The 24,660-nt window shown below is 39.1% G+C and overlaps 1 protein-coding gene across 2 annotated transcripts in view; it reads left to right on the top strand.

Annotated features, from left to right (window-relative positions):
- Nucleotides 1–24,660, top strand: part of BCAT1 (branched chain amino acid transaminase 1) — a 66,179-nt gene that overhangs the window by 19,414 nt on the left and 22,105 nt on the right. Inside the window, exons 3-7 of one of the 2 annotated variants that reach the window (XM_032986229.2) lie at nt 16,876–17,076; nt 18,235–18,291; nt 20,365–20,475; nt 21,313–21,432; nt 22,881–23,044. In XM_032986229.2, coding sequence (XP_032842120.1) covers nt 16,876–17,076; nt 18,235–18,291; nt 20,365–20,475; nt 21,313–21,432; nt 22,881–23,044 — 653 coding nt within the window. The remainder of the gene's footprint in view (nt 1–16,875; nt 17,077–18,234; nt 18,292–20,364; nt 20,476–21,312; nt 21,433–22,880; nt 23,045–24,660) is intronic. The other variant, XM_009971420.3, reaches the window with a different exon arrangement.

The following is a 24,660-nucleotide window of genomic DNA, read 5'->3' as shown; positions in this document are numbered from 1 at the left end:
TAATTTTCTGTTGGAAATATCCCATCAGCATGTGCTCCTTTGAATTCTACCTTCTGTCTTCATTCCATTTTTCTTCTGCCTCTCTTTTATATGTCTTTTGCCTTTATTCCTTATGTCACACATCTGTAATTCTTTCTCCCTCTCTTTCCCTGCTTCACAATCTTTAAAAAGCCTCATCTATATTTTCCAGATGTTTAAAAATATAGTACCCAGAAAAAGGTGACCTCACTTGTGCTTTTTCAGCAGTTCCCTTCCTGTTATTGCTGACTACTGTCAGCAGTACATGAGATGAAATTATAGTGATACACTTTGTAACTGTCATGTTCTTCCTGATTTTTTGGGCAGTGTCGCTGCTGTGCAGTCTTCTGAATTATGCTTAAGTAGTTACTTCCCTTTTTGTTGTCAGGTTTTAACCAGATTTGGAAAGTAAATGGTGCAGAAAATGTGTTGGACTCTTTGATAAGATTTATTCTGATACTGGTCTCATTGAAAGCAGCAAAGAATTCCCGAGAGTCCATGACTACAGAATTTTGCCATGTAGCAACATGCCATTTAATTTCTTTTTCCTCATTGTCAGCCCTTCCCAGTTCTCTTCCTCATTTCTTTGCATTGTGTCTCTCTGGCAGTTCTGCCCAAGAAGGAAGATTTAGGATGTACTTTTTAGCCAGAAGGTCTGATTTGGAAAACGTTGACAAAAACTGGCATGCAAACAGTTTTGAAACCCCAAGAATTCACAAGTATGGAGCACAGACTTGTTTTGTGAATTCACTTTTAATAAATAGACAAGATAGACCTCAGTAGATTAATTCAGTAGAATATGCCAGTGTATTTAAAAAGCAACTGTTTTACAGAGAGTCTTGTGTAACTGCATTGTACTTTTTCCTTCCATTCACTGAGGTAGTCCAGAAGGAAGATCAACAGAGTGACAACAAACTCTGTTTGTGTTTGGGTTGTAGGTGAACTGGGCACAAACTAAAGCAGACTTAAGACAGATTTAAATATATCAGCAGTCAAGCAGCAGCCTTACCAAAGCTCCAGATATTGGGTGACACAAAGCTGGATTTAATCCAGTTTCCCTTCTATCGATACTTGTATGTCAACCAGAATGTCAAATTATTGTAGTGGAGAGTCTGTGTGAGGGGAAAAATATATTAGCAGGTGGGACAGATGGTCTTAAAGGGAATAATACTAGAAAAAACAGCTGGCTCAGGCTGTAGTCTAATTCATAATTCCATTCCTGCCTTATGGCTCTGTTTCTGAAAATTAGCTACCGTTGCCGGAAGGGGGTACAGTTTTTTTAGAAAATATTGTACCGTGTGGTGTGTGTGAAAGTTATGATGGGAATACAGGTACTGATTGCAGTGTCATGCATTATAATAATTATTTGCAGTCTTTTTAACTTCATTGTCAAATTAAAAAGAAAAACTTTATAAATGAAGGAAAAAATAACACCAGACAATGACAAATAAAATGGCCCGAGTTCATTTTAGGGAACTTCACAACCATTTCTGTGGAAGACAGTGACGGTTACAATTTCAGAAACTATAGCTAATAATATTTCAAAGGAATCAAGTTGACCCATGGGGCTGACTGTGCTGAAGAAAGCTGCAATTTTGTGCCAGTAACCTAAGTAATCCAAGATTGTGGGAATGTAGAAAACAGGGTATGGTTTTGTTTTATGCTTACATAAAACATATTGTTTAAAGTGGATGATGCCCAACACTTGAATGCTGAATTAGCCCTCTGAAGACATTTCTTTTTAGAATGCAGTGCTGTGCTTTTTAGGTGGAGTGAGCTGCTTTGAATTTTACTACAATTTCTGCCTGACTTGGAAAGACATACTTGGAGAATCCCTATATGCTGGGAGGGAAGGAATGAATGCTATGTACAGCTTCTAGCAAGCAGTGAGCTCTTCTGCTAGCTGCTCGCTGTTTTCGAGTCTCATGGGCTTCTTTTAAGTCAGTAGGTCAGAACTGGCATCTTGTTCATTTTAACCACTACTGAACTACCTTAATTTGACTAATTTTTTTAGTTGAAAATCCCATCCTGACACCTCTGTGATTTACAAGATACTTAATGTATTACATTCAGAGTTGATATGTGACCAGTGATCTGGGAACAGATAAGAAACATCGAAGGAAATAATAATTATGCTAGAGTTTCCTGTATTGTAGAAAATGTCAAATCTCCAGGATTTATCTACCCAGCTCCTTCTACGAGAGTAAGATCTTCCTCCCTCCCCAAACTGTTGTGTGCACATATTTATTTAATTAACTTGCTGTGGTTTCTGTCCATAAGCTAAGAAGTCCCACTTGTAGGTTTTGCCTATTGTCATCATTGGGTCTCTAGGATGGGAGTATGAAACCAGTGTTGGAAAGTGCAGTTCATCCTCTGTACCACTGAATGTGTTTTGGAATGTGGAATCAAGAAATGCACAAATCTGGTTTTGCTCTTACATGTTTTTTTTTGCACTCAGCAATACCATGAAATAGCAGACAGTTTTGTCTACAGCACTTACTGTTTATGATTTGAAATCTGGTAATTTCCTTAATACATTCATGCTGCTTATTGCACTGTCACAAGACAGAATGAATGTTGTTTGGATAATGTGGCAGTCTATTTCCATACCTAAGTCTAATTTGGTTTCTTTTAATGTGTGTATTAGCTCTGACTTTGAATTCATAATACACAGTCTTAAGAAACTAAAGGCATCTATAACTGCCTTTTATTTCCCTCATGTTATCAATCCATGTCCAGAAAGATGATTTTAGTTTTTATGTAACCTTTTGTCATGGAATACATTTTCTCTTTGGGATACTGACACATGGAACACTTTATGAAGGTATTACCTACTCCTATTATTCTTCTCTGTGTTTCAATGATCTGAAGCTATGTAGAATTAGTTAGGCATCTTAATGGTGCAAAGTTCAGTTCTTTTGTTTTAATTTTTAACGGCCTACTTAGTGTATCAAAATGGTGCAGACCTTCTAGGGAATACTGGCTAGTCTCCTATGCCAAACAGAGCAGCTGTGGTTTACAAGTGGATTTCGATTGACTTGCTAATATGAAGACTTGTAGTAATGGAATGAAAAAATGTTTACATGGAGCTTCTCTATCTGAATGGCTATTCGTGTTACTCTAAATAACTGCCAGTGTTCCTGCAGTCTTCTGCAGACAGACCCAACCTTCCCAGGCTCTGAGCCAGTGGGATGTGAGCCCATGTCAGACTGGAAGCTATATAGGCAGGTTAGTGCAGTGCTGTGCTCAAACTAGTAATCCCCATTGAGATCTTGGACTTGCTAGACTGAATACAGTGCTGCACTAATATGTTTGCATGGCTTCCAGTTTGAAGCTAGCTCATGTCTAGCTGTGTGAGATGCTGGATATAGTGATTTTTCTGTAATGATGTACGGTTTAGTATTTGTTTCTTGCATCGTTATGTTTTAGACCCCAAACTGTGAACTAGCTGACATTGTGATAGGTATTCTACAAATTAGAACATAAAGGTTATTTCCACAATATAGGTATAACCTACAAATAAACAACCAAAATCTATGACAGTTTTTTTCCACAGAATCTAAAGCTGTAATGTATTTTACTTCTGGATGGAGTATGAAGAAACTGAAAATTTATTTCCAATGCAGACATTTGTGTTTCAAATTGAGAGATTGACAATGGAAGTTTTACAGACGTTGATCTTGTTCTTGGAGGCCTCTTGACACAAATGTAGTTGTTCTTTATAATAGGACCTTTATTTGCATGTTTTAAAACATGTAACCTTTGCATTAAATGACTGTGAACATGGTTGGCTCTATGAAAAACATACTGTCCTGATTCCAGTTCTCTGCCTTGTTTCACATTCTTGACAAATAATACAATAGCATTAAAAATAAAGAACAAGTCTATATCTTAACCTGGAAGCATTACAGTTATAAATATGGTAGTATTATAGGAGTATTCTGTGCAGTTAAGATGTAGGTTAGATGTTATTGCAGTATACAGCATTTCTTGTTATATGGTGTATGTTAGAAAGAGTTGGAAAAACTCCTTTTTTCTGTGGAGAAAGATATGCCTATTTTCAAAACAGTCTTTCAAAGGAAAACCTGACCAATTTTTGCATTTCCCATGTTTACATTAATGAAACTACATTACTGTGATTCTTTACTATGTTTATACTAATGAAACTCAGTTGCGTCTATAATTTGTGCCAAATATAATGGGATATAAGATTCCTTACTCTAGGAATTGAGAGAGGGACCAATCAATTTTGAGGCATTAAACAGTTTTAAGCTTTATTATGGAAAACTATTTTATATGTGAAAAAGTTGCTGAGAGAGATAAAGAATAAACACTTCTCCAACCCTCTTTTTTTAAGAAGAAAATTGTTTCTTCACCGAATTTTCTTTCTTCCCCTCCAATGCAAAGATTAAAAACATATAAAATGCAGAATAGTCGTAATTTTTTTGAAGCATCTTTTTAAAATCTGAACTAATTGACTGTATCACATTGGCACAACATTAGAGTGACACGGTGAAAGTTCCACTCCTTGAAGAGTTTAGGAAATACATAGCCCTTCTCTTGTTTTTTCATTTTATATGAGCAGTAGGTAGAGTTTCTGACATGCTTGGAGCATATGGATCAAGGGAACACTGAAATGTTTTTGGAATGAGGATGTATATGCATTACAGTTGCCACATTATGTACAAGGCTAACAAGTACAAAGCAGTTTACATGGCTTTATACATTTTCACATCTCTTCCTCTCCAACTTGTTCTCAATTTGTCATTTTCTACTGACATCAATAAATTATTTGCCTGCCAAAGCATATGGGCACTCAGTGAGTTTTTTTGTCATCTTGCAGCTATTGATTCTTCTGTGGTTTTGGGGTTGGGAGAGGTGTTAGAGGAATGCCCTGTATTTCCATTTTAAATTTTATATTAGACCACATTTTAAATTTTGATTGACCAAATAGAACATTTCATTTATGTTCATGTTAAGTTGTATGGGGAAAAACTTATTACAGAAATTTACCAATGTCTTAATGCTGTGATGAGCTGCTTTTATATAAACTGTCTTGAAGCAGTAATAAGGCATCTCCAAGTATTTTGTGTCTTAGAACCGTAGGCCGTCTAGTCCATCCTCCCACTGAAAGTGGGACTCTCATCAGCACCAGACCAGGTCAGCTGTGGCTTTGTTGAATGCAGTACTTAAAACATTTTTTTTCTGATGTCCAGTCTGAACCTCCTAAGCTGAAACTGTGGCAGTTAACATTTGGTAGATCATCTCCATGTCATTTCCATGGAAGTACATAGCTGTAGCCAGTTTTAGATCAGGATGCCAAGGTAGAGGCCAATTCTGTTGTTGTCATAACAGTATTTAGCATTTGTGGACTGGGCATTGATTTAGATAAGGTCATTCTGATTTTTATCTTGATTTCAGCTGGATTTATTCACTCTAGCTTTTCATCAACAGCAATAGAAAGCTTTGCTTTTTTTGTCATGTGTTGAATCAAAAAAGATTGGTGAGTAATAATATTATTAGACCGCAGTGCCTTCATATCACTTGATTATGTCCCCTAGCAGGGTATGCATATGCTGCAGGTGATTTACAATCAAATCTATTCCCTCATCTTCACTTGCCAAGAGGAAAATCAGTTACAGCACAGAGAAGATTGAGTGGTTTCTGTGGTATTCTGCATCCACACAGGCATTGCACAAACTCTCTTGAATATTACTAATAGTAGCTGGGCCAGCCCCTCTCAATTTCTTGTGCCCCTCCAGCCTTCTTGCTGGCAGGGCATGAGAGGCTGAAAAATCCTTGACTTGGTATAAAAACTACTTAACAACAACTGAAAACATCAGTGTGTTATTAACATTATTTTCATATCCTAGAATCATATCATAGAATGGTTTGGGTTCGAAAAGGACCTTAAAGACCATCCAGTTCCAACCCCCCTGCCACGGGCAGGGACCCCTTCCCCCAGCCCCATCCAACCTGGCCTTGAACCCTTCCAGGGAGGGGGCAGCCACAGCTTCTCTGGGCACCCTGTCCCAGTGCCTCACCACCCTCACAGTAAAGAATCTCTTCCTAATAGCTAGTCTAAATCTACCCTGTTACAGTTTCAAACCATTACCTCTCATCCTATCCCTACACCCCCTGACAGAGTCCCTCCCCACCTTTCCTGCAGGCCACTATAAGGTCTCCCCAGAGCCTTCTCTTCTCCACTCTGAACAACCCCAACTCTCTCAGCCTGTCCTCACAGGGGAGGTGCTCCAGCCCCCTGATCATCTTCGTGGCCTCCTCTGCACCCACTCGAGCAGGTCCATGTCCTTCTTATACTGGGAGCCCCAGAGCTGGGCACAGCACTGCAGGTGGGGTCTCACAAGAGTGGAGTAGAGGGGGAGAATCCTCTCCCTCTATCTGCTGGCCACACTGCTCTTGTTGCAGCCCAGGACATGGTTGGCTTTCTGGGCTACAAGTGCACATTGCTGGCTCGTAGTCATTTTTTCATCCACTAATACCCCCAAGTCCTCCTCAGGGATGCTCTCAATTGACTCTTCACCCAGCCTGTATTTGTGCTTGGGATCGCCCTGACCCACATGCAGTGCTTTGCACTTGTCCTTGATAAACTTCACGAGGTTCATACTAAAATCCAAAACACAACACTATACCAGCTATTAGGAAGAAAATTAACTCAACCCCAGCCAAAGCCATGACATGCTTACAGCTGAGTGGCCTATTTTGAAGAAAGAGCGAAGCAAAGCTCAATATGTGTTAATGTTTCAGTGGTTGTTGGTAGCTAGGAGAAAGTGTCTTTCCTTAAGGAGACCATGCAAGCTGCACGCACAGGTGGAGGGCACGCTAATATAGCTTAGTATTGCTGATGTCTCTACTGGGCACATCAATATTTCTGAATGAAGCTTGTTACTACAGAGTGGCAGCAGTGGTATCACTGCGTCAGGATTGTAGTAGAAATGCTGCTGAGCAATGGCAAGTTCTTAGTGCTGTGAAAATAATTTGCCATGATTCTTCCATGATACACTAAGGGATGATTTCCCAGCAGCCTGCCAGTAGGTTTCTCATGCCATCAGGAACTCATCTATAATGTGACATTTGAGATCTGTGGCAACTCTCATCAGTTTTAGCTTGGTGACAAGTAGTTCTCTGTTTCTCTTCAGGTGGGTAACATCCTTCAAATAGTTGCAGGCTTTTAGCAAATAAGTTTTCTAAGCTGTAGTAGAGAAACTGATTGTCCCATTATATGAAACTTTAGGATTTGCAAATAAAGCTAATTGTCTTCAGCAAATAGCAGGAGCTTTTAGCCAAGGTAGAAGAAAGATGCTAGAAAAACAGCCAGGGGACAGTCTGGCTGAGATGATTTATTGCATAAAGAAAGTGTTGCTTTATCTTCTTTTTAACTAGGAGCTTAAGATATAGTTGGTGTCTCTAAAAGCACAGAAATTGTGCTAGTATTTTAGAAATTCTATTTGGCTTGTATAATATTCTTGATTTATTTTTCCCAACGTGAAGAATTACTTCTAAAATGCAGGGCTTTAGCACCAGCCAGTGATTCCCCAGGGAAACCATCTGACTCCAAAATTTATAAAATCCATGGTATCAGTACTTGTTTCCAAGAATTCTTAAATTTTTATGTCATTGTGATATCAAGTCCCCAGGTTTGATATTAAATGTTTTATTTGCTGAACACACATGAATAGGAACTACAATTTAGGAATACAATTTAGTCCTTTTTTCCCATTGGATTCTGTTGGCCTTTCTGCTTGCTGTTGAAATTAACTCTATATCCTAACTGAAATAACAGCCTAGAGAGCTGGAAGAATTTTATCTTAATCCCATATTTAGTCCCTGTTTCTAAGAAAGTACTGAATGGAATGAATTGGCAAAATATGGCAGTTTCATTGGCAAATCAAACATTGAAATTCATGGCAATTTGTAAGTTTACCTTCTGTCTACCAGTGTGAGAGGGAGATGGGATAAGAGAAAAAGGCAGGTGTGATTAACTGAATATTCGAAATTATTCCTGTAACCTCGATGTAAGAGACTATACCATGAAAGCATTTTATATTCTCAAAAGCTTTTGAAATTCCATATGAAATGTTAAATTCTGAATGCCTCCATTCCAAGAATCCACCCCCCTGCATGTCTGCAAGCTTATTAAAATCAAGGTAAGAAGATTTAACTGCAACTGCTCAGGACTTGGACGTGTGAGATTATGATTCTATTCTCGGCTATTCCATATAACATGTTTGTGACTAGCCAGGCTACTTAGGCAAAATATTTCCAACTTGTTTGTCTGAAATTTAGCTTTGCTATTCATTTCTTCCTTCAATATGGCTACTTTTTTAAGAAAAGCTTAGACGCAAATATTTCATTTTTTGTTTCACTTTCTTAATGTGAAATAGAAGTGATGTTTCCCAAACCAGGAGACAGTAGTTTCTTAAACCTTTGTGGACCAAGTTTATTAGTTTTGATTTCATACAGCATTATTTGAACATCTAAAACACTGCGCCACTGTTCCAAAATGTGGTATCGGTGAAATGTCACCGATCTCTCTATTCCATTTTTTTTGTCACAGGCCAGTGTGAGCCCTCAGCTTGCGTTAGGCTCAAACCTTCTCTCAGGCAAACTCTTTCTAAAAATGGAACATTGTGTTTATGCTACAATGCAGAAATACAGTGGTTGTGAGGCAAGGAGCATCACAGAATCAGGAATTGCATTAACCAAGCTGTCAGATCTTTTGAGAAGCAGCAGTATATACTAATAGTGAATAATATGAACAGGGTAATTATTTAATGCGTTCCATTAGTGAAGAATGGTCCTAGTGTTGTATTTATAGAAATTTTTGATCATGAGTCCATGAGAGGATTTTCTGTGCAACGAATTGGGCTATTATTGAATTGCAGTCTATGATTCCCTGTATGGAGTTGCTTCTTTCTAATCAAAAGCGCAGGTGTATCTACACTGCAGACATGAAGTGCAGTTGCATGGCCAAAGAGGATTTTTATGTAGCTAACTTGACCGGCAGTAACAGCGAGCTACAGCAGTGTGTTTTTCAGTCCAGTGCAATGACTGCATTAAAGCCTGCTCATACTTCCTCCCTATTTACACTTTCTGACCACCCCACTTAGTTAACCGGAATAGCTGTTAGCAAACCGAAGTAGTTTATAGGGCCAAAATGCAGTAATGTGTCCAGTTTCTGTTCATATGTTTAACAGTCTTATCAGCATCTTGGTATTTTATATGTTAAAGACATAGCCATATTTGAAATGTTTTACATAATTCATTGATAGATGAGATACTAGATGACTGGTTTTCATAGATTGAAAATACCATTAGCTGGTGTAGAGGAGCTAGACCTCATTAAAATAAATTAAATGCTTTCCTTAAGATTTCCTTAATGTCAGGTAGAAGGTTTCATTAAGACCTGTAGGAACTCCATCCCTTCATCTGTCTTAAAATTAAAAATATGTATCTTCTGAAACTTGTGTCAGTGCAGAACAGACCAATGAGTAAGGGACATAAACCCCCAGTTACTAGTCTATTAAATTTTCCTGAAACAGTAGACATGGGTGAGGCTACAAAGATTCAGGTAGTTTTACCTCCCTTATAATCCAAATTTCTACAAAGATGGAGGAAGAGGTTTTGATTAACTTAAATGGGATTTGATTAACTTAAATATGATTTGGATCAAATCAGTGGGAGTTGTTGCAGGCCAATATTTAAACAACATATGGAAAAACCCTTAAAATTTAGTTAGTACCACTGAAATCAGTGATATTATGTATTATCCATGTGCTTGAGTGTTTTGTAGGGCAAGATTGGTTTCTTCAGTGCTTTTTCTACAGCCTAGCTGAACTGTAGCTTTCCAACATCTTTATTTCCCTTCTGGTACTTTTGGGAGCTTCAGACTCCATTTTCAGGCACGCTGCTGCCCTAGGTGCCCTTTTCATTTTCTAAGGTAAGATGTTTATGTCAATTCCAACCACTAATCTGTTGTCTTGTCAGAGCAGGTTTACTTCCCTGCCTGCTGCTCCAAATCAAACATTCCTGCATCACATCTGGAGCATCCGACAGGTCAGAGAAAAGGTTAAAGAAGCCAACAGTATGTTGTGCCCTTCTCCTCTTCTTCCCATTGTTTGGAGAGTGTAACAGAAGTTCATTCTTTGGTTTGACAAATATTTTATAAATACTTGTTATGAACAGTTTAGGTTAGATGCCTTGCAGAAGATGGACTAGACAAAGTCCTTCCAGCCATATTTTCTCTTGTTTCCGTGATTGACTCACAACTGACTCAGAGCCTTGACTTCCTTTTGCTTTATCATTTGTTCTGTGGTTTGTTACCCAGTGTAAAGTCAAACAGATGCAATGATTCCAGGCCTGAGTCCAGCTACTTGTGCTAACATATTCTCAGGTGAAGTCTCAGGGAAGCTGAAAGATTTCTGGGTATTCTCCCCGGGGTTGTATAAGATATTTTATTATATTTTGTTTATTTTTTTATAGTAGGAAAATTAGGGCTTTCTTCGTGATCAAATCTTATTATATCTTGGCACACTTTCCATTCTCAAGCCTCAGGCTCTGCTGTAAATTTAAAATTGTAATGATGGTAAAGGGATTATAGGATATCTTACATTAACATTACTTTTTATACTTACAAGCTAGTAATAGATTTCTAAGAATTTCTTTTACTCTGTCTTATTCTGTTTTGAGTTGATAGAGCTCTTACTGTTTCTACTGCAGACTTTATTATTGTGATCAAAGCCATACAGGGCTTAGCCCTATATAGAAAACAATGGTCTCTGTCCCAGAAAACTAGCAGTCTTTTCCAAAGAAGGTGGGCATGAGAAAAGAAACAAAGCCACAGACCTTGGTTTACCTGAGATCTGTAGGGCATAAATCTCTGACTCAAGCAGATGCTGCTGTAGTGTCAGCTAGTGATTAGTGGATAGAACTGAGAGGTAGTAAGGCACACAAACTAGACAAAAATAACACCTGCTAGAAGAGGTTGCAGTTGGTTTCATCTACTGCAGCAGTATTCAACACTTCTACTTCTAAAACAGGGTTTAGGAACAGACAGAACAGGAGATTGCTTATTTTGTCCCAACAGAGGAGAAAAGTACCCGTTGCCTTAACACCACACACAGCTTTCATAAGCTCTTCCTACTTTCTAATTGCATAGCTTAGCGAGGCTGCTGTCAGCTCTGATGCCACTGATGGAGGAATTGGTGTGGCATCCCTGATTCCACCCAGAGTTTGGCAATAGTTTGGCACAAGCCTTTTTTTCTGTGTGCACTAGTAGCTGTTAAGCATGATTCATGATGTCTGCCTACAGAAAACAGGACCATGTGGTGAAGGCCCTTCCTGGATCAGGTTGCAATTCCCTCTGGGCTGCTCATATAAGCTGCTCTACAGGAGCAATTATGTACAACATATAGTAGCCTGAACCCTGCTGCATGAGGCTGCTGGACTGGAATATCTAATGGATGAGATTCTTCTGACGGCTAAAATCACTGCTCAGGTCAGCAAGAAAGTGGGGGCAATCCTCTGCCACCTGCAGCTCAACATCTGGAAAGCGATGGAGCTGAATGAGTTACAGGAGAAAGGTGGTAGCTTGCTTGTTGGCTGCAAGGCCAAAACAAAAATGTTTTTAGGAGAAGAAAGGGTTTTAGCTTCCAAAGGTGAATTAACAAGCCACTTCCTTCAGCCTGGTTCCCTACCACTGCTTCTCTTTGGCAGTGCAAACCTCTTCTCCCCAGTCTGTCATATAGGAGGAGCCTCAGATTCAGGAGGCCAGGCAGGTGGTGGTGTGCAAAAGTAGCTGCTCCAGCAGGTTTCCTGGGATAGAGATGCATGTGCTGTGGAGGGCCCAAAAGCAATGATAAGGTTGCCACAGCCGTTGAACGTCAGGAAAATGACATCCTCATCCCTGGAGCTCTCCTCAAAACCATTCTGTCTAGTCCCAGCCTTGTTCTTTCCAACTTGCCCTGGCTATGCTTTGTTACCTTTCCCCTTTATAGTAATTCCTCATGCTCTTTGTAATCTGTCTCCTCAAAATTTGCTCTGCTATTGCAACATTTTGCTGTTCACAAGTGCAAGGGCAAAGCAAGTTATTAAATTTTGCCTGTGCTTCCATGTCTGTTATCACATCAGAAGGTCCTGATCTTTCCTAGGATATGCTTACAAAACTCAGCATAAGTAATAGAAAACAGTAATTGCAGTTGCTTTGTGATCTTGAATGAATCACCTTGACTAGAAGTCAGGGAGGTTACTTACTTCATCAGAATAGATTACAGTCAGTCTCACTGAGTGGATGCTAATATTTTGAGGATCTCTGCTGAAACTTGCTGTTATAGTTAGGTAACTTGTAAGCTATTTTGCAGTTGAGGCTGTCAGTTCTGTTTTTACTCAAGTAAATGATAGAAAGACTTGGCCCAGCACAGTGTTTAGAAAAGTTTGGGTATGTCAAATGAATTAGACCTGTTACAGATGCTCAACCTACTGCTTATGGTCTTGTAGTTTCAGTGCAGTGAAAATAACCACAGCTAAGGATCATTTGAGAAGTCATTGGCAAAATTTGATGTAAAGAGTAGGACAAAATATGCAATTTCCATCTGCTCCTACCTGAGACAGCCCTCTAGGGTAAGAAAGGTAGGAATGTAATAATGAAAGTAGCAGCTCTGGCCAGAGGTTGCTGTCAGCTCCAAATCCACTTAAGGCTGTACAAATGCTGGGTAGAATAAGCACTAAACTGACATCTTGACCTGGGGCACCAGAATGTCTTCCTACAGCTTTGGTTAAAATTGACACTGACCAGCATGTCACTTTTAATTTGACCTAGCTCATAATTGACAAGATCTGTTTTGATCAAATGATGAATTTTAGTTTCAGGAGGTCACAATATATCTTCTTTTCTTGAGCTGGCTAAAGCTTCTCTCTGAAGAAGTTGTGCTGAAATCAGCAGGCACTTTACAGATGAGGGACTATTCAAAAAAGTGTGTCTGGTCAAGACAGTGGCTGTTTGAAGGTGTAGTGTTGCCATATAAGCCCTGAAAATCAACAGTATCCAGCTGGCTTTACCGCCACCCCCTTTTGCCTACCATAGGCAGGACAATCTGTTTCTTCCTATTTCTTACTGGAGTGCCTTGGGCTGGGACCTAGGCACACATATCTTGTACATGCTGCACTGCTTTGACATGGAGAGTTTGCAGGGCTGGAACTACATCTTTATCATTTTACATTAGGCAACAGGGGCTGAATAGCTGTACTTAATAGACTGTGTGCCACATCAGTTTCTTTATCTCCCTTCTCTTTTTTTGTTCCTGAATCTACCAGTTTTCCTTACAGTTTAATGATGGGGTTAGGCAGCATCATCAGGAGATTGAGAACACATTGATAAACAAAGCAAGCAAAACACAGACGAAGTTGAAAATTGCCCTTTGTATTGGCAATAAAAACAGCAAAGATCTGAATGGGTGTTAAGGTCAGTCTCTAATGCATCCTTAATATGCTGTTTTCAGGGCTGGGAGAATGTTGACAAGGGAAAGGAATAAATTGCAGTTTATAAAGGTCAAAGGTGATACCACGGTAGCACTGTGATAATTTAAAAATTATATTAATGATATTAAAGTATTAGGAATTGATACTTAATCAGTACTCCAGATATTCGTCACCTGGCCTGGCTCTGCTCTCTTTGTGTGGGTTCTGAGAGGTTTCCTTCCTGCTGGTGCTGTTTGAACAGCACCACAAAATGTTGGGACAGGACTTTGGGGCCAAAAGGGTCTGTGAGCCAGGTGAGATGTTGTGTATGGGGTCTCATTACTCAGGGACCTAGAAGATGTTGAGGGTGCTGGCACTACATCGTGCTGCAGACCACACTGTGGGAGAGAATACTGCAAGGATGTGTTCTCCAACACTCCCACTGTATCCCCCTCCATGGAAAAAAAAGAATCAATATATTGCAGTGGTTGACGGTGTCTTGACATAAAAAGCATTGGGATTCCAAAAGATTCAGGTGATTTTGCACACTGCTAACTTGCACTACTTGCTTCTTGGTAAAAAGAGGGAGAAAAATACAGTTGAATGATGTCAAAGGGGGAAGAGCCTTAAGAAAGGATCTTAAGAAAGTAATGACCAAAAAAAAAAAAAAACCCTTAAATGCATCTCCTAAGAGCTTGACAGGGTTATAAGGATAAGGAAAATTGCCTTTTTTGGCTGTTTAATTATTGTTGCCCTATTGATCTGTGCTGTTTAGCCTGTATTTGAGGTCTTCTGCAGGGTGTTCCTACCGTTTGAAGGAAGTATTATTGGTCAAGCGTTGTACCTGATATCGTTGAATCAGGTCTTTGCAAAATGCCTGAATGAAAGCTGGTTTCCCTAAATGCTGAAGGAGGTGACAAACAGCAGGTGGGCTCGTTGTTCAGAGTGCATAGCTCCAGGAAGCTCTGTGGTCCAGAAACTATTTGCTTCTTTTTTGGATAAGCATCACAGCTACCTACCTCTCTAGGCTTTCTGCCTTCAGGTGACTCAACTTGAAATCCAGTCCAGTGATTTCCATTTGTGACTGCAGAAAGCCCCCAATCCTTGGGGCTCAGAGCTAAGCAGTGTGGGCTACTGCTCTGAGCCATAGTCACTGCTGTGTGATCGCCATTCACACAGGAGTACCCATTTTATTGAACTTGCAGGAGTGAATGCTTGGCCCACCTCTTATCTCTAATGAGCCAGCATAGGAGTGACTCTGGATCTGGGACTCTCTTTGTATTAACCATTAGAGCATAACAAGCATAACATGCTTGTATTTGATCATCATGGTTTTATTAAATTATCATTCACATGCCAGAGACTTTGTCCAAGGCTCTCTTGAATCTCGGCCCCATCCTTAAAGTAAAAGCTATTTGTTAACCCTGATGAATTTAGCAAACTGTTTTATAGTGCTGCCTTTTAACTAGTTGTACTACCAGAACTGTGGAAGTGGCAAACTGAGGCATAAAAGCAGAAATCAGCACACTGATGGGAGTTTTAAGGGATGAGACTTCAAATGATAATTCTTCAGGCCAGTTTATTGTAAAGATAATTGCCTTCATGAAAATGACCTGAGATGAGACAGAAGCCTTGACTTCAGGGAGAGCTGCCAATGTCACTGTCAGTAGTTCTTAAGAAGCTCTGATTCTGTCCAGAGACAAAACCAAGGATATAACTGTGTTCTGCATCCTTGCTTGAGCCCCACTGACATCCTGTTCCTGCATAAGTGTTTACCTGAGCTGAGTCTTGCCTTGTGGATACTTGCAAACACTCCTTTGTGACTTCTATTTTGATCCACCCTCTTCAGTGGTATCTTTTTTTCCCAAAGCATATGATAAGAGGTTGTCAGGTGAAATTAATTTTTATTTTCAGGACATCATTAAGTAGTGCTTTTCCCATTGGAGCATTCACTGTCAGCAGGATAAAGAGTACTATAAAGAGTTAAGAAGAGTAATTGTTTCATCAGATTATGTATTAGTTCAACCAGGCTAATGCACTGTAATATCTAGACAAGGCTGTAATTGGAGATGGTTTAAAACACACTTTTAGCTATTCATGTGCTCCAGCTCTAAGTTAATGTCACATCTAAGCCATTAAGAAAAAAAAACCCCAAAAAACCCCACCAACCAATCAATAAAAATTAGGCTATTGTTCATTAAAAACATCTTGAAAATCATGTTTATGGAGACAGGGGTGCATGTGTTCTTTTTCAAGAGCTTGGGACTAATTTTTTTTCTCATTTTGCAAAATGTGTGCTGAGTCTGAGAAGTCAAAGTGAGTGATACCTCTTGCAGAACTGCTTTTTAGTGCATGTGCAAATCATTTGAACAATAGTCTGAACTACCTGTGTTGCAGTCTATTCTATATGTACCCAACATAGAGAAGAACAATTTCATTCAGTTGTTTGTAATAAAGGTCAATGCTTTCTGAGTCATGTGAGGAAGGGAAATGGAGTTTTGAAAACAATTTGTTGTTGAATTCTTCCTTGCTTCTGACCAGCACAGTTTAAATGCTCAGATGGCATAGAAAGAGAATGGAGAGGACGGATCAAGACTGCCAACTTCATAGCGCTCTCCAGTTGTTTAGCCCCTATCTGTGTATATAAGGGGAGTGAAATGCCAGTGATCTTGCTTTCCTTCTTCCCCTGCTGTTCTTTAGGATGATTCACACCATAGGAGCTACTATAAAGAAAATTAACTCTATCTCAGACAAAACCAGTACAAAAAACTATGCTGCATTTCTGCAGCTAGTCATGGCTTGTAGGAGAAAGTCTCTACAGTTAGTCATGCACGGAAACATTTAGCCTTCTTTGCTAATAGGATCTTTCTAGGAAAATATGAATGCAGAAGAACAAGTTAGTGTGACCCAAGTAATCTCCTGACTGCTGGCTCTGATCTCTCACACTGGTTTTATGCATTAAAGGAAAATCAGAATAACATACCTACTTAGTTGAGAGGGGGATTAATTTCTGATTATTAGCTTATGTTCTGAGATACAGAAATTGGGTGTTTCTGGAACTTGTATGGATTTGTTAATCTAAATGTCCAAGAAATTTTCATCTGCTAATTTTCTGGTTTTACACCTTATAGTGCTTCCTCGACTTAACAGTGCTGCAAAATATGCTAACTACTTCTGGTATATGCAGCACTGTGTATATGTGTGCATACACAATATGAATATTTTGCTAGCTACTTTGGGGCTAGCTGTCTTTAATAATTCTGTCATTAAATGTTCCTGCAGATAAAATACTGCATTTGCCCATGGTTGCTGATGCAGAATAATTTTTAAATCAATCTAATTCTTTTTACACACTTCATTTTTGTCTTCATATTCTTTCAGGCTTCAGACTTGATTATCAACCCAGCTACAACTTTCAAGGAAAAACCAGACCCCAGTGGTTTGGTATTTGGAACTGTGTTCACTGACAATATGCTGACAATTGAGTGGTCCTTGGCTTCAGGATGGGAGAAACCTTATATTAAGCCGCTTGAGAACCTTTCGTTGCATCCAGCCTCCTCGTCTCTGCACTATGCTGTTGAGGTAAGTACTGAATCGATTTGGAAACTGCTATTTTGTTTTGTTAGCTCTTGAAGCCATAGCTTTGTTATACAAGGACTATTACTGTCTTAAGTTTACTAGTACTGAGTTACATTTTATTTTGTTAACTGATGTCCTTCCAGAATAATTTCATTATTAACAAAAGGGTTATGTTTCTGTTCGTATAACTCAGAAGCAACTCTGGCCTGTGGATTCCAGCTCACTTAACTTTCTAGCCTAGTGAAGGTCAGGCCTTTCTTGTGTGGTGACAAATTCATTTGAGAAAGCATTCTAGTTCACTGATAGTGTATTGGTCCAGTTACCATCTCTGATGTAACTTAATGAAGCACTGGATAAGACTGTGTGAGATTTCAAGAGTAGATTTAATTTGGGGACCTTTGTGAATGTTATTTTAAGCTGTTTCAAAGGCTCATAGCTTGGATTGCAGGACAGACTAGATAGATGCTTGTTTGCAACTCCGAGCAAGTCTGGAGAGCTCCAAACTAGATCTGATGCATACAGCATATAGAAGTGTATTTAAACAGAGAATATACAGCAAGGAACTTTGGAAAGTGAAATGTTAAGTCGGAAACCAGCGTGGTTACAGTTTCCGTGCTTAGCTGCTTACTGCCTAAAGCTGCCTTTTGTGTCTCCAGAGCAGCTTTGTCTATACTCACATCTGTGTGAGCGCCTCAGTAGGGCACATATGCTGAAACAGAAGCCTGCTTCTCCTCCTGCTTCTGAGTAGGTGGAAGTGTTTCCACTGAAGTTAGTGGAATTGCTTGTGCTTTTTTTTTTTTTTATTTTTTTTTTCTCTAATCACTGGTATAAGGGAAGGCTCAAGCTTTTCCCAGCTTGTTGCCCCTGAGCTCCTGCCTTCACCATTTTTTGTTGTTGATGTTTTTTCCCCATCTAGTCACCAAGCCTCCAAAGGTCCTGTGTAAATTACAACCGGCCTCTGTGGCAAAGGTTGCAGCTCTTGATTTGCCCAAGAAGTAAGAAACCACGCTGGAGTCCCAAATCTATATTTCATTCTTAATAGCATATTGCTTTAATGCTCGGCCTCTGGCCCAGTCTGAAATAATTGCTAATGTGAATATGCTCTTATTTTTTTTCCATTTTTTTTATTCTTTTACCCATATTGCATCACGTTTCCTCTAGCCAAGAGGACAGACAGAGGAGAATCTGGTGCCAATGCTGTGGCTCAATGAATACACAGTGGGTATAATAAAAATGATGAATTTGGCATTCCCTCCCCTTTCTCCTTGCCCTTCATGATGCAGTGTGATAGTTTGGATCTGATGAACTCCAGATCCAGCTCCTGTGATGTACAGATGTCGGATAGTATTATTTGCACACCACTGTAGCAACCAACCATCAAGCAACAACAGCAGTTGCTTTTATTCAAGTTGAGCATTTCTGGAACACATCACTGTCTCCTTTTTTAAAGACTGAAAGGTTTTACTGAGCTCTGGAAGGTTAAAAGTATTTCTTTTTGGAGAAAAAGATCTATCAGCTTGAGAAGGCTTTGTGTTTCAGTAATGATGTGATTCTTACTTCTCTTAAACCATTGATCAAATCTTAGTAGTAACATTCCTTCCTCTTCCCTCTCATTTAAAGTTCTGTAAATGTGTTTGGGAGAAGGGTGGGAGGGAAACAACTGTTCTGTGATAAGAAAGTAGCATTACAGAAATGTGGTATTAGTAACTGTCCCAGTAAAAATCATATCAAAGTATCATCCATATCACCAGCTATGCCATCCTTTATTAAAGACAGATTTTTTTTCTTGTAGGTACAATGTCTATCCTCAGAACAGTTTCCTTTCAAAACTGTGTACAAAGCTTTTAATAAGGTTGGCATTGCCATAGGAATAAGATAAATTTTGAAGGCAAAAAGTTCTGGGTTCTAATTCCGGTTCTGGTACATAGTTGGCATGTAGCCTAAGGAAAATTGTCGGGATTCCTGCAACCTAGTTACAACCCAATTAAAATTTGTCATGTGGAAGGACCTAGCTCTGTCATGGGACTGCACAAAAGCTTTCTAGCATTGCATTTCACTGATCCTTACGGGAAAATGTTTTAGAATTAATAATAATGAAACCTTAAATATTCTACTAAAATCACTTATACACAAATACAGGATTCTTTTTTTCCAAATAAAAAACCTGCATATGTAAACTTCCAAAAGAGAATCCATAGAATGTATTTCCAGCCATTTTTTGTGGAACAGTCAGGAGGAGAAGTCTGAGGAGACTGACAGCAGTGATACAGTTAAATTCACAGAACTTATACTGAAATTTAATGTGCAAAGAAATGTTTTAGAAAATCTATTCTAAAAATCTGAATTCTTGTCTATAAGCATAAGTGTTCCTTTAATACTTAATCTAGATAATACCTGTATATATGTATATATTAATGTGAGCTTATATAATGCATGTGTTTTCTGTCTGTAACTATAACTGAAAATCATCAATCTGTATCTGAAAATAACTATGGATATTTTGTGGGCATATGTGTTTTGCAGTGGTTGGGAGATGCTGTAGCACATTCTTCTGGGAGGGCACTGGTGGGATAAGGGTTTCTGGTAAATCAGTTGTCAACACCAGTCATCAGATCCTGCAGTTTGATGGGATAGTTATGATTAATTTAAGTTTCCTGTAAGGTATAGATACAACATTTTAATGCATTCTTTCTCTAGTGTAGGGCTGACACATCTGTCTCTCATGCTAGCTAAACCCCCTTTCACAGTGTAGGTCTATACAGGGGAAATAAGTGACCAAGATTTTACTACAACTTCAACAAGAACTGCAACTGAGTTCCCTTAATTATATTATTCTATGGTTCCTACCAAAATGCATTTTTGACAGAGCCCCTAAAATTATTAACATACATAACTAAATTCTATAGATCTTTTCCATAAGGGAGAATACTGTTTTGGATCAGCCTTAGTTATCAATCATGATGTGAGGGAATAGTTAAGTCAAACACATGCTACAAATTTTAATTGCTGTAACTAATTTATGAGAAAAATTATTATCATTAAGTCCCCTGACAGAGAAAGATAGATCTGAAGCATAGGCAGGTCATCTTTGTGATATAAACTTCATAATACTACCTCACGGGAGTGTGTTACAAGGATTAACTAGTTAGCATTTATGCTTTGAGTAATGTGAGCAGGAAAGTGAAGTTCTTTTATTTCCAAAAGGGTATGTTCTGCTTTTGCATAGGTCAACATGGTATAACATGTCTCAATTATTATTTGATTTCTTTTCCCTCATTTTTGGCTTGGTAGTTATTTGAAGGAATGAAGGCTTATCGGGGAGTGGATGGCAAAATCCGCCTGTTCCGGCCAACCCTCAACATGGACAGGATGGTGCGGTCAGCAAGGCGAGCATCTCTGCCAGTATGTAGCCAAGGCATCTTATTCTTCTTAAATCAGAGTGTATTTTTATTTTCAGAGTGCAAATTTCTGAAACTTCACAGTAGTGTAACTTTTATCAAATGCTCTAACTCTTGAACAGTACAGTTAAAGTTTGTTAAGAGATCTTATTCAGTGAAGGGAACTGCTTGAAATTATTTTTTCTTTTAAACCACAACAGTGTTTGGCTTTCTTTGTTGTCTCCCTACTGCCTCAGATGTACACAGTCTATTTCTGAGGGATGGGCACTGTTCTGCAGGTATTTGTATGCAGACAGCTGAACTTTAGTTAAGTCCTTCAGCCTCTGAGTGCCTTCATTTTTGATCATGCTAGCAACTTAATGCTGCTGTTAGCAGTTGTATATCAATCAGTGAATTTCCTCCTGTGCTTATTAGATTTATTACGGTAAGAACTTTGCAACTTTGTAAAACTGGGGTACTCAGTGGGCCCCTTGAGTTACAATCCAAAGCACTCTTCTGCAGAAAAGGTAGTGCCATAGGTTGTGGCATGCCAAAGTGAAGGTGTTGGCTGCACAGGGAGTTGTCTACGTGTGTTTTGGAGGCAAGAAGGGTCAAGGCCTCCTTTTTGCTATCTCAGGAGGATGTTTTGTAGCAGGAGGGCATTCAGGGTACTATATAAAAAGGCAAAGACCATGGGATCTTAAAATTCTGTAAGAAATGAACTCAAGGAAGATGATGTAGTCCTATGAACCTCTGTGAACTGTAACTGTTACATATCCTGATGAAGTGTTCCCCTTAGCATATGAATCTATAAAGACTCTACTCAGGCTCTATTTCTCTTTTTTTTTTTTTTCATTCCCAGTGTTTTGACCAGAATGAGCTGTTAGAGTGCATCCAGAAGCTTGTGGAAGTGGAGAAGGAGTGGGTCCCATACTCGACTGATGCCAGCCTGTATATCCGTCCTACCTTAATTGGAACTGAGGTGTGAAACATCTTTTTCCCCCTCTTAACTTTTGTGTATTGCGCCTGAAGCAGAAGCCTCCATCCACGGAGGGAAATAAGCAGCAGTCGCTAGACAGCAGTATTATAGTTCAGAGGCAAATTGGTTTTGTGTTTTTCAATTAGTCACCTGTAGCTTGACTTCACACATTTGTGTTGACCACACCACCACCTAGTGGACACATTGGTACAGATCACAAAAAGTCAATCGGTTAACTGTTTGTCCTGGGTTTGAGTGAGGGGTAATAGCAAAATTTAGATTAACATTGGTTTTGTACTAAAAGGATAATTATTTGTGACATGGTAATGTATGCCTCTGAAATACTAATAATCCGGAGAAAATGTGAGGGAACAGAAACTTCCCGTGTAGATTTTGTGATTGCATCTCATACCTCCATCTTGACCTTAGTGAGGAGATTTTGGAAGATTCTACCCAGTAAATTAAGATGGCTATTCTGAGAGAGACTTTTAACAGAAATAAGAACAAGTTTTTGTGTCATTTATTCTTGAAGCCAGATAAGCCTGACCTTATAAGCGGCTCCTTAGCAACTAAATATTAGTGTGTACTGAGTTTCATGTGTGTATGAGTCAAGCCTATAGTATTTATAAAGGGAACTAGAAACAGGGAGTTTATTTTAATTTAAGGATTGAGGGTTTTTTTTGTTAGTGGCAAGAGAGAAACCTATATTGGTAGAGCATAGGACAAGGAAACTAAAGAATGTATGGTTCCCAACTAGGCAAGTTGGACTCAGACTTTGGCCAGTGCCAAACTTTTCACCTCCACCTTCAAATATTGATGGTGATGACCTGAAGTGTGAGAAGCCACCTCTCAGAGAGGAAAAAAAAAAAAAAAAGATACATTCCAGGTTCTTTCCTGGAACGGTGCTGTTGTGTGAACCATTTTCAGCTAGCAAATAATTTCAGCTTGTCACATAGCTATTCACAAAGCCAGCACTCAACTCTATCAATGTCAGTTCTAAGTGGTATTAGCTAATTCTCATCACTAATGCAGCTGACAGTGGTTCCTTTGCTGTTGCTATCACTAGCAGTGGTCCTTGCCATTCCTCCCCCCAAAAAGCTTTGCAGGCTTCTGCTGTGATTGATTCATATAATTATATAGTATCTTGTTAAGCTAATTTCTGAATTCTCAAGAGCCTGAAACTATTTGAGAAGATTAGAATAATATATAGATAAATGAAACAGCTGTATGTGAATGGTAACAGTGTATAAAATTAGGGTTGTTATGTTGCTTGGATGGTGGGGGGAAGTTATATGATTATTTTCTCTTCACTGCATCACTTTGCATTGTCCTGGTAAAAGCACTCTTGTGCTGCAGTTCTTCTGAAAGCAGTGTTTCAAAAGCTAATTGTGCAATATCTGATGTTTGGAGTGAAGTATACCAGTAATTTTGTTTACATTCCTAATTTTCAGCCTTCCCTTGGAGTGAAGAAGCCAACTAAAGCCCTACTGTATGTCATACTGAGCCCTGTGGGCCCTTACTTTGGAAGTGGAAGCTTTAATCCAATATCCTTATGGGCAGATCCAAAATATGTAAGAGCCTGGAAAGGAGGAACAGGGGACTGCAAACTGGGAGGGTAAGAAAACATAAGTCTGCATCTTCTACATAGCTCAAAAGGAGATTTGGGTTTTAGTGAAGTATCTAACCCAGAAGAAGTAGAGGTATTAAATGTAGCAGTTAAACAAAGAAAGTACTATAAAAAAGATTTCAAAATTGTACTTTGTAAATACTGTTTATACAGTTCAGTTGCATAATTTGTTTGGATATTACAGCCAAGTGGATTATTTGCGGAGGCAATTTTGCAGCATCTCAAGCAGAGGAACTGGACCTGGAAGGTGTCCATGTAATACTTTGGCCAATCCCCTTGCAGAAGTTGACACTAAAGATGTGATGCAGCATTCAGTGTAGTAGCCTGCTGCCAACTGGGCAGGGAGTCGCATTGACTGCTGACCAACTTCCTTGGCAGACTGTCCTGACAGGCCATCTGCAGTTAGCTAGGAGAGTATGGGTGTTTAAGGGAAAGGATGAGACAATTATCTGCATTGACTTGACCATGATCTGGCATTTTTGTGCTGAACAAGGCCAAAGCACTAGTTAGGTAGAAACATAATTATTAATGACCAAGTACTTGACTTGTAGAGTGAAACCTCTTAGGACTTGACCGGAGCAAGAAACTTGGATGTGGCTAAATAAATGACTCAATTATTCATCCTTGGTCTTCAGTTTAAACGAAGCTTATTGTCTCTACCTGGGAGTTTCTTTTCTAGGCAGGAAGCTAGTAGTTGTTAAGTGCTGCTCAGCTGAGCTAGTAGAATAACCAAAGGGCAAGAAAACAGCTTTCCTTTGTTCAATCTGATATTCTGAGACCTTTACTTTTTGCTTGTGAGTTTTTGCTTAGTTTTAGAAATACATGATTTGCTTCCTGTGCATCCTTAATATGTCAGCTGTGAAGAAAGGAATAGTCTGGATTCAATACTGACTTGATTGTGCACAGAGATGAGAACTTAACTCCAATATGGTCAGCACTTTTTAGCTGCTGACTTTGGGTCTTGATAGTTGTTGAACATCAGAATCGAAAGAGTTTTTTACCCCTCCCAAAGCAGCTACAGAGTAAATACTTATTACTCAGTCAGGTTCACTCTGGAGGCAGCATTTTTGGAAAACAGTTGCTCCTCAAAGATATGGAATCCATCAAGGCCCATCTGCAGCTCCTGAAGATACTAGTTCTGTGAATGTCTTTTACTAGAAAAGAAATAACTCACCTCTGGTGATTTTCGTATCTCAAGAGGTTCATCTGACATATATGAGATGAAGTAGATGGTTTTGTTTTGCTTTTTTTAAAACTATGAGCTGGGTGGGAATTGTTGCAAGGATGCCAACTACTAAGTAAAGATAAATGTTTTCCTATGGTGTCTAATTGCAATGATTAGAATGTCCAGAAAATGGAACAAGATGTATTTTTAAGACAATGTGGATGGATATGGTTGAGCTATTGATGCTGTTCAGCCCTTCAAAGCTTTTGGATTGTAGATACAAATGATCTAGTAAAATACTAGTAGAGTACTTCTCATGGAAAGATTCCAGAGACAAGCAGTGGCTGTGCAGAGCACTTGATCATAAGGTAGAAGTGCACAGAAACATGCATAGAAATGAGAAAATACTCAACCAGAAACTCATAACTGTTTGCTCTTT

This window comes from Tyto alba, unplaced genomic scaffold (assembly GCF_018691265.1).
Source record: "Tyto alba isolate M040663 unplaced genomic scaffold, T.alba_DEE_v4.0 Super-Scaffold_21, whole genome shotgun sequence".
NCBI lineage: Eukaryota > Metazoa > Chordata > Aves > Strigiformes > Tytonidae > Tyto > Tyto alba.
The sequence above is the reverse complement of the archived record's forward strand: the minus strand, read 5'-3'. Positions and strand labels throughout refer to the sequence as shown.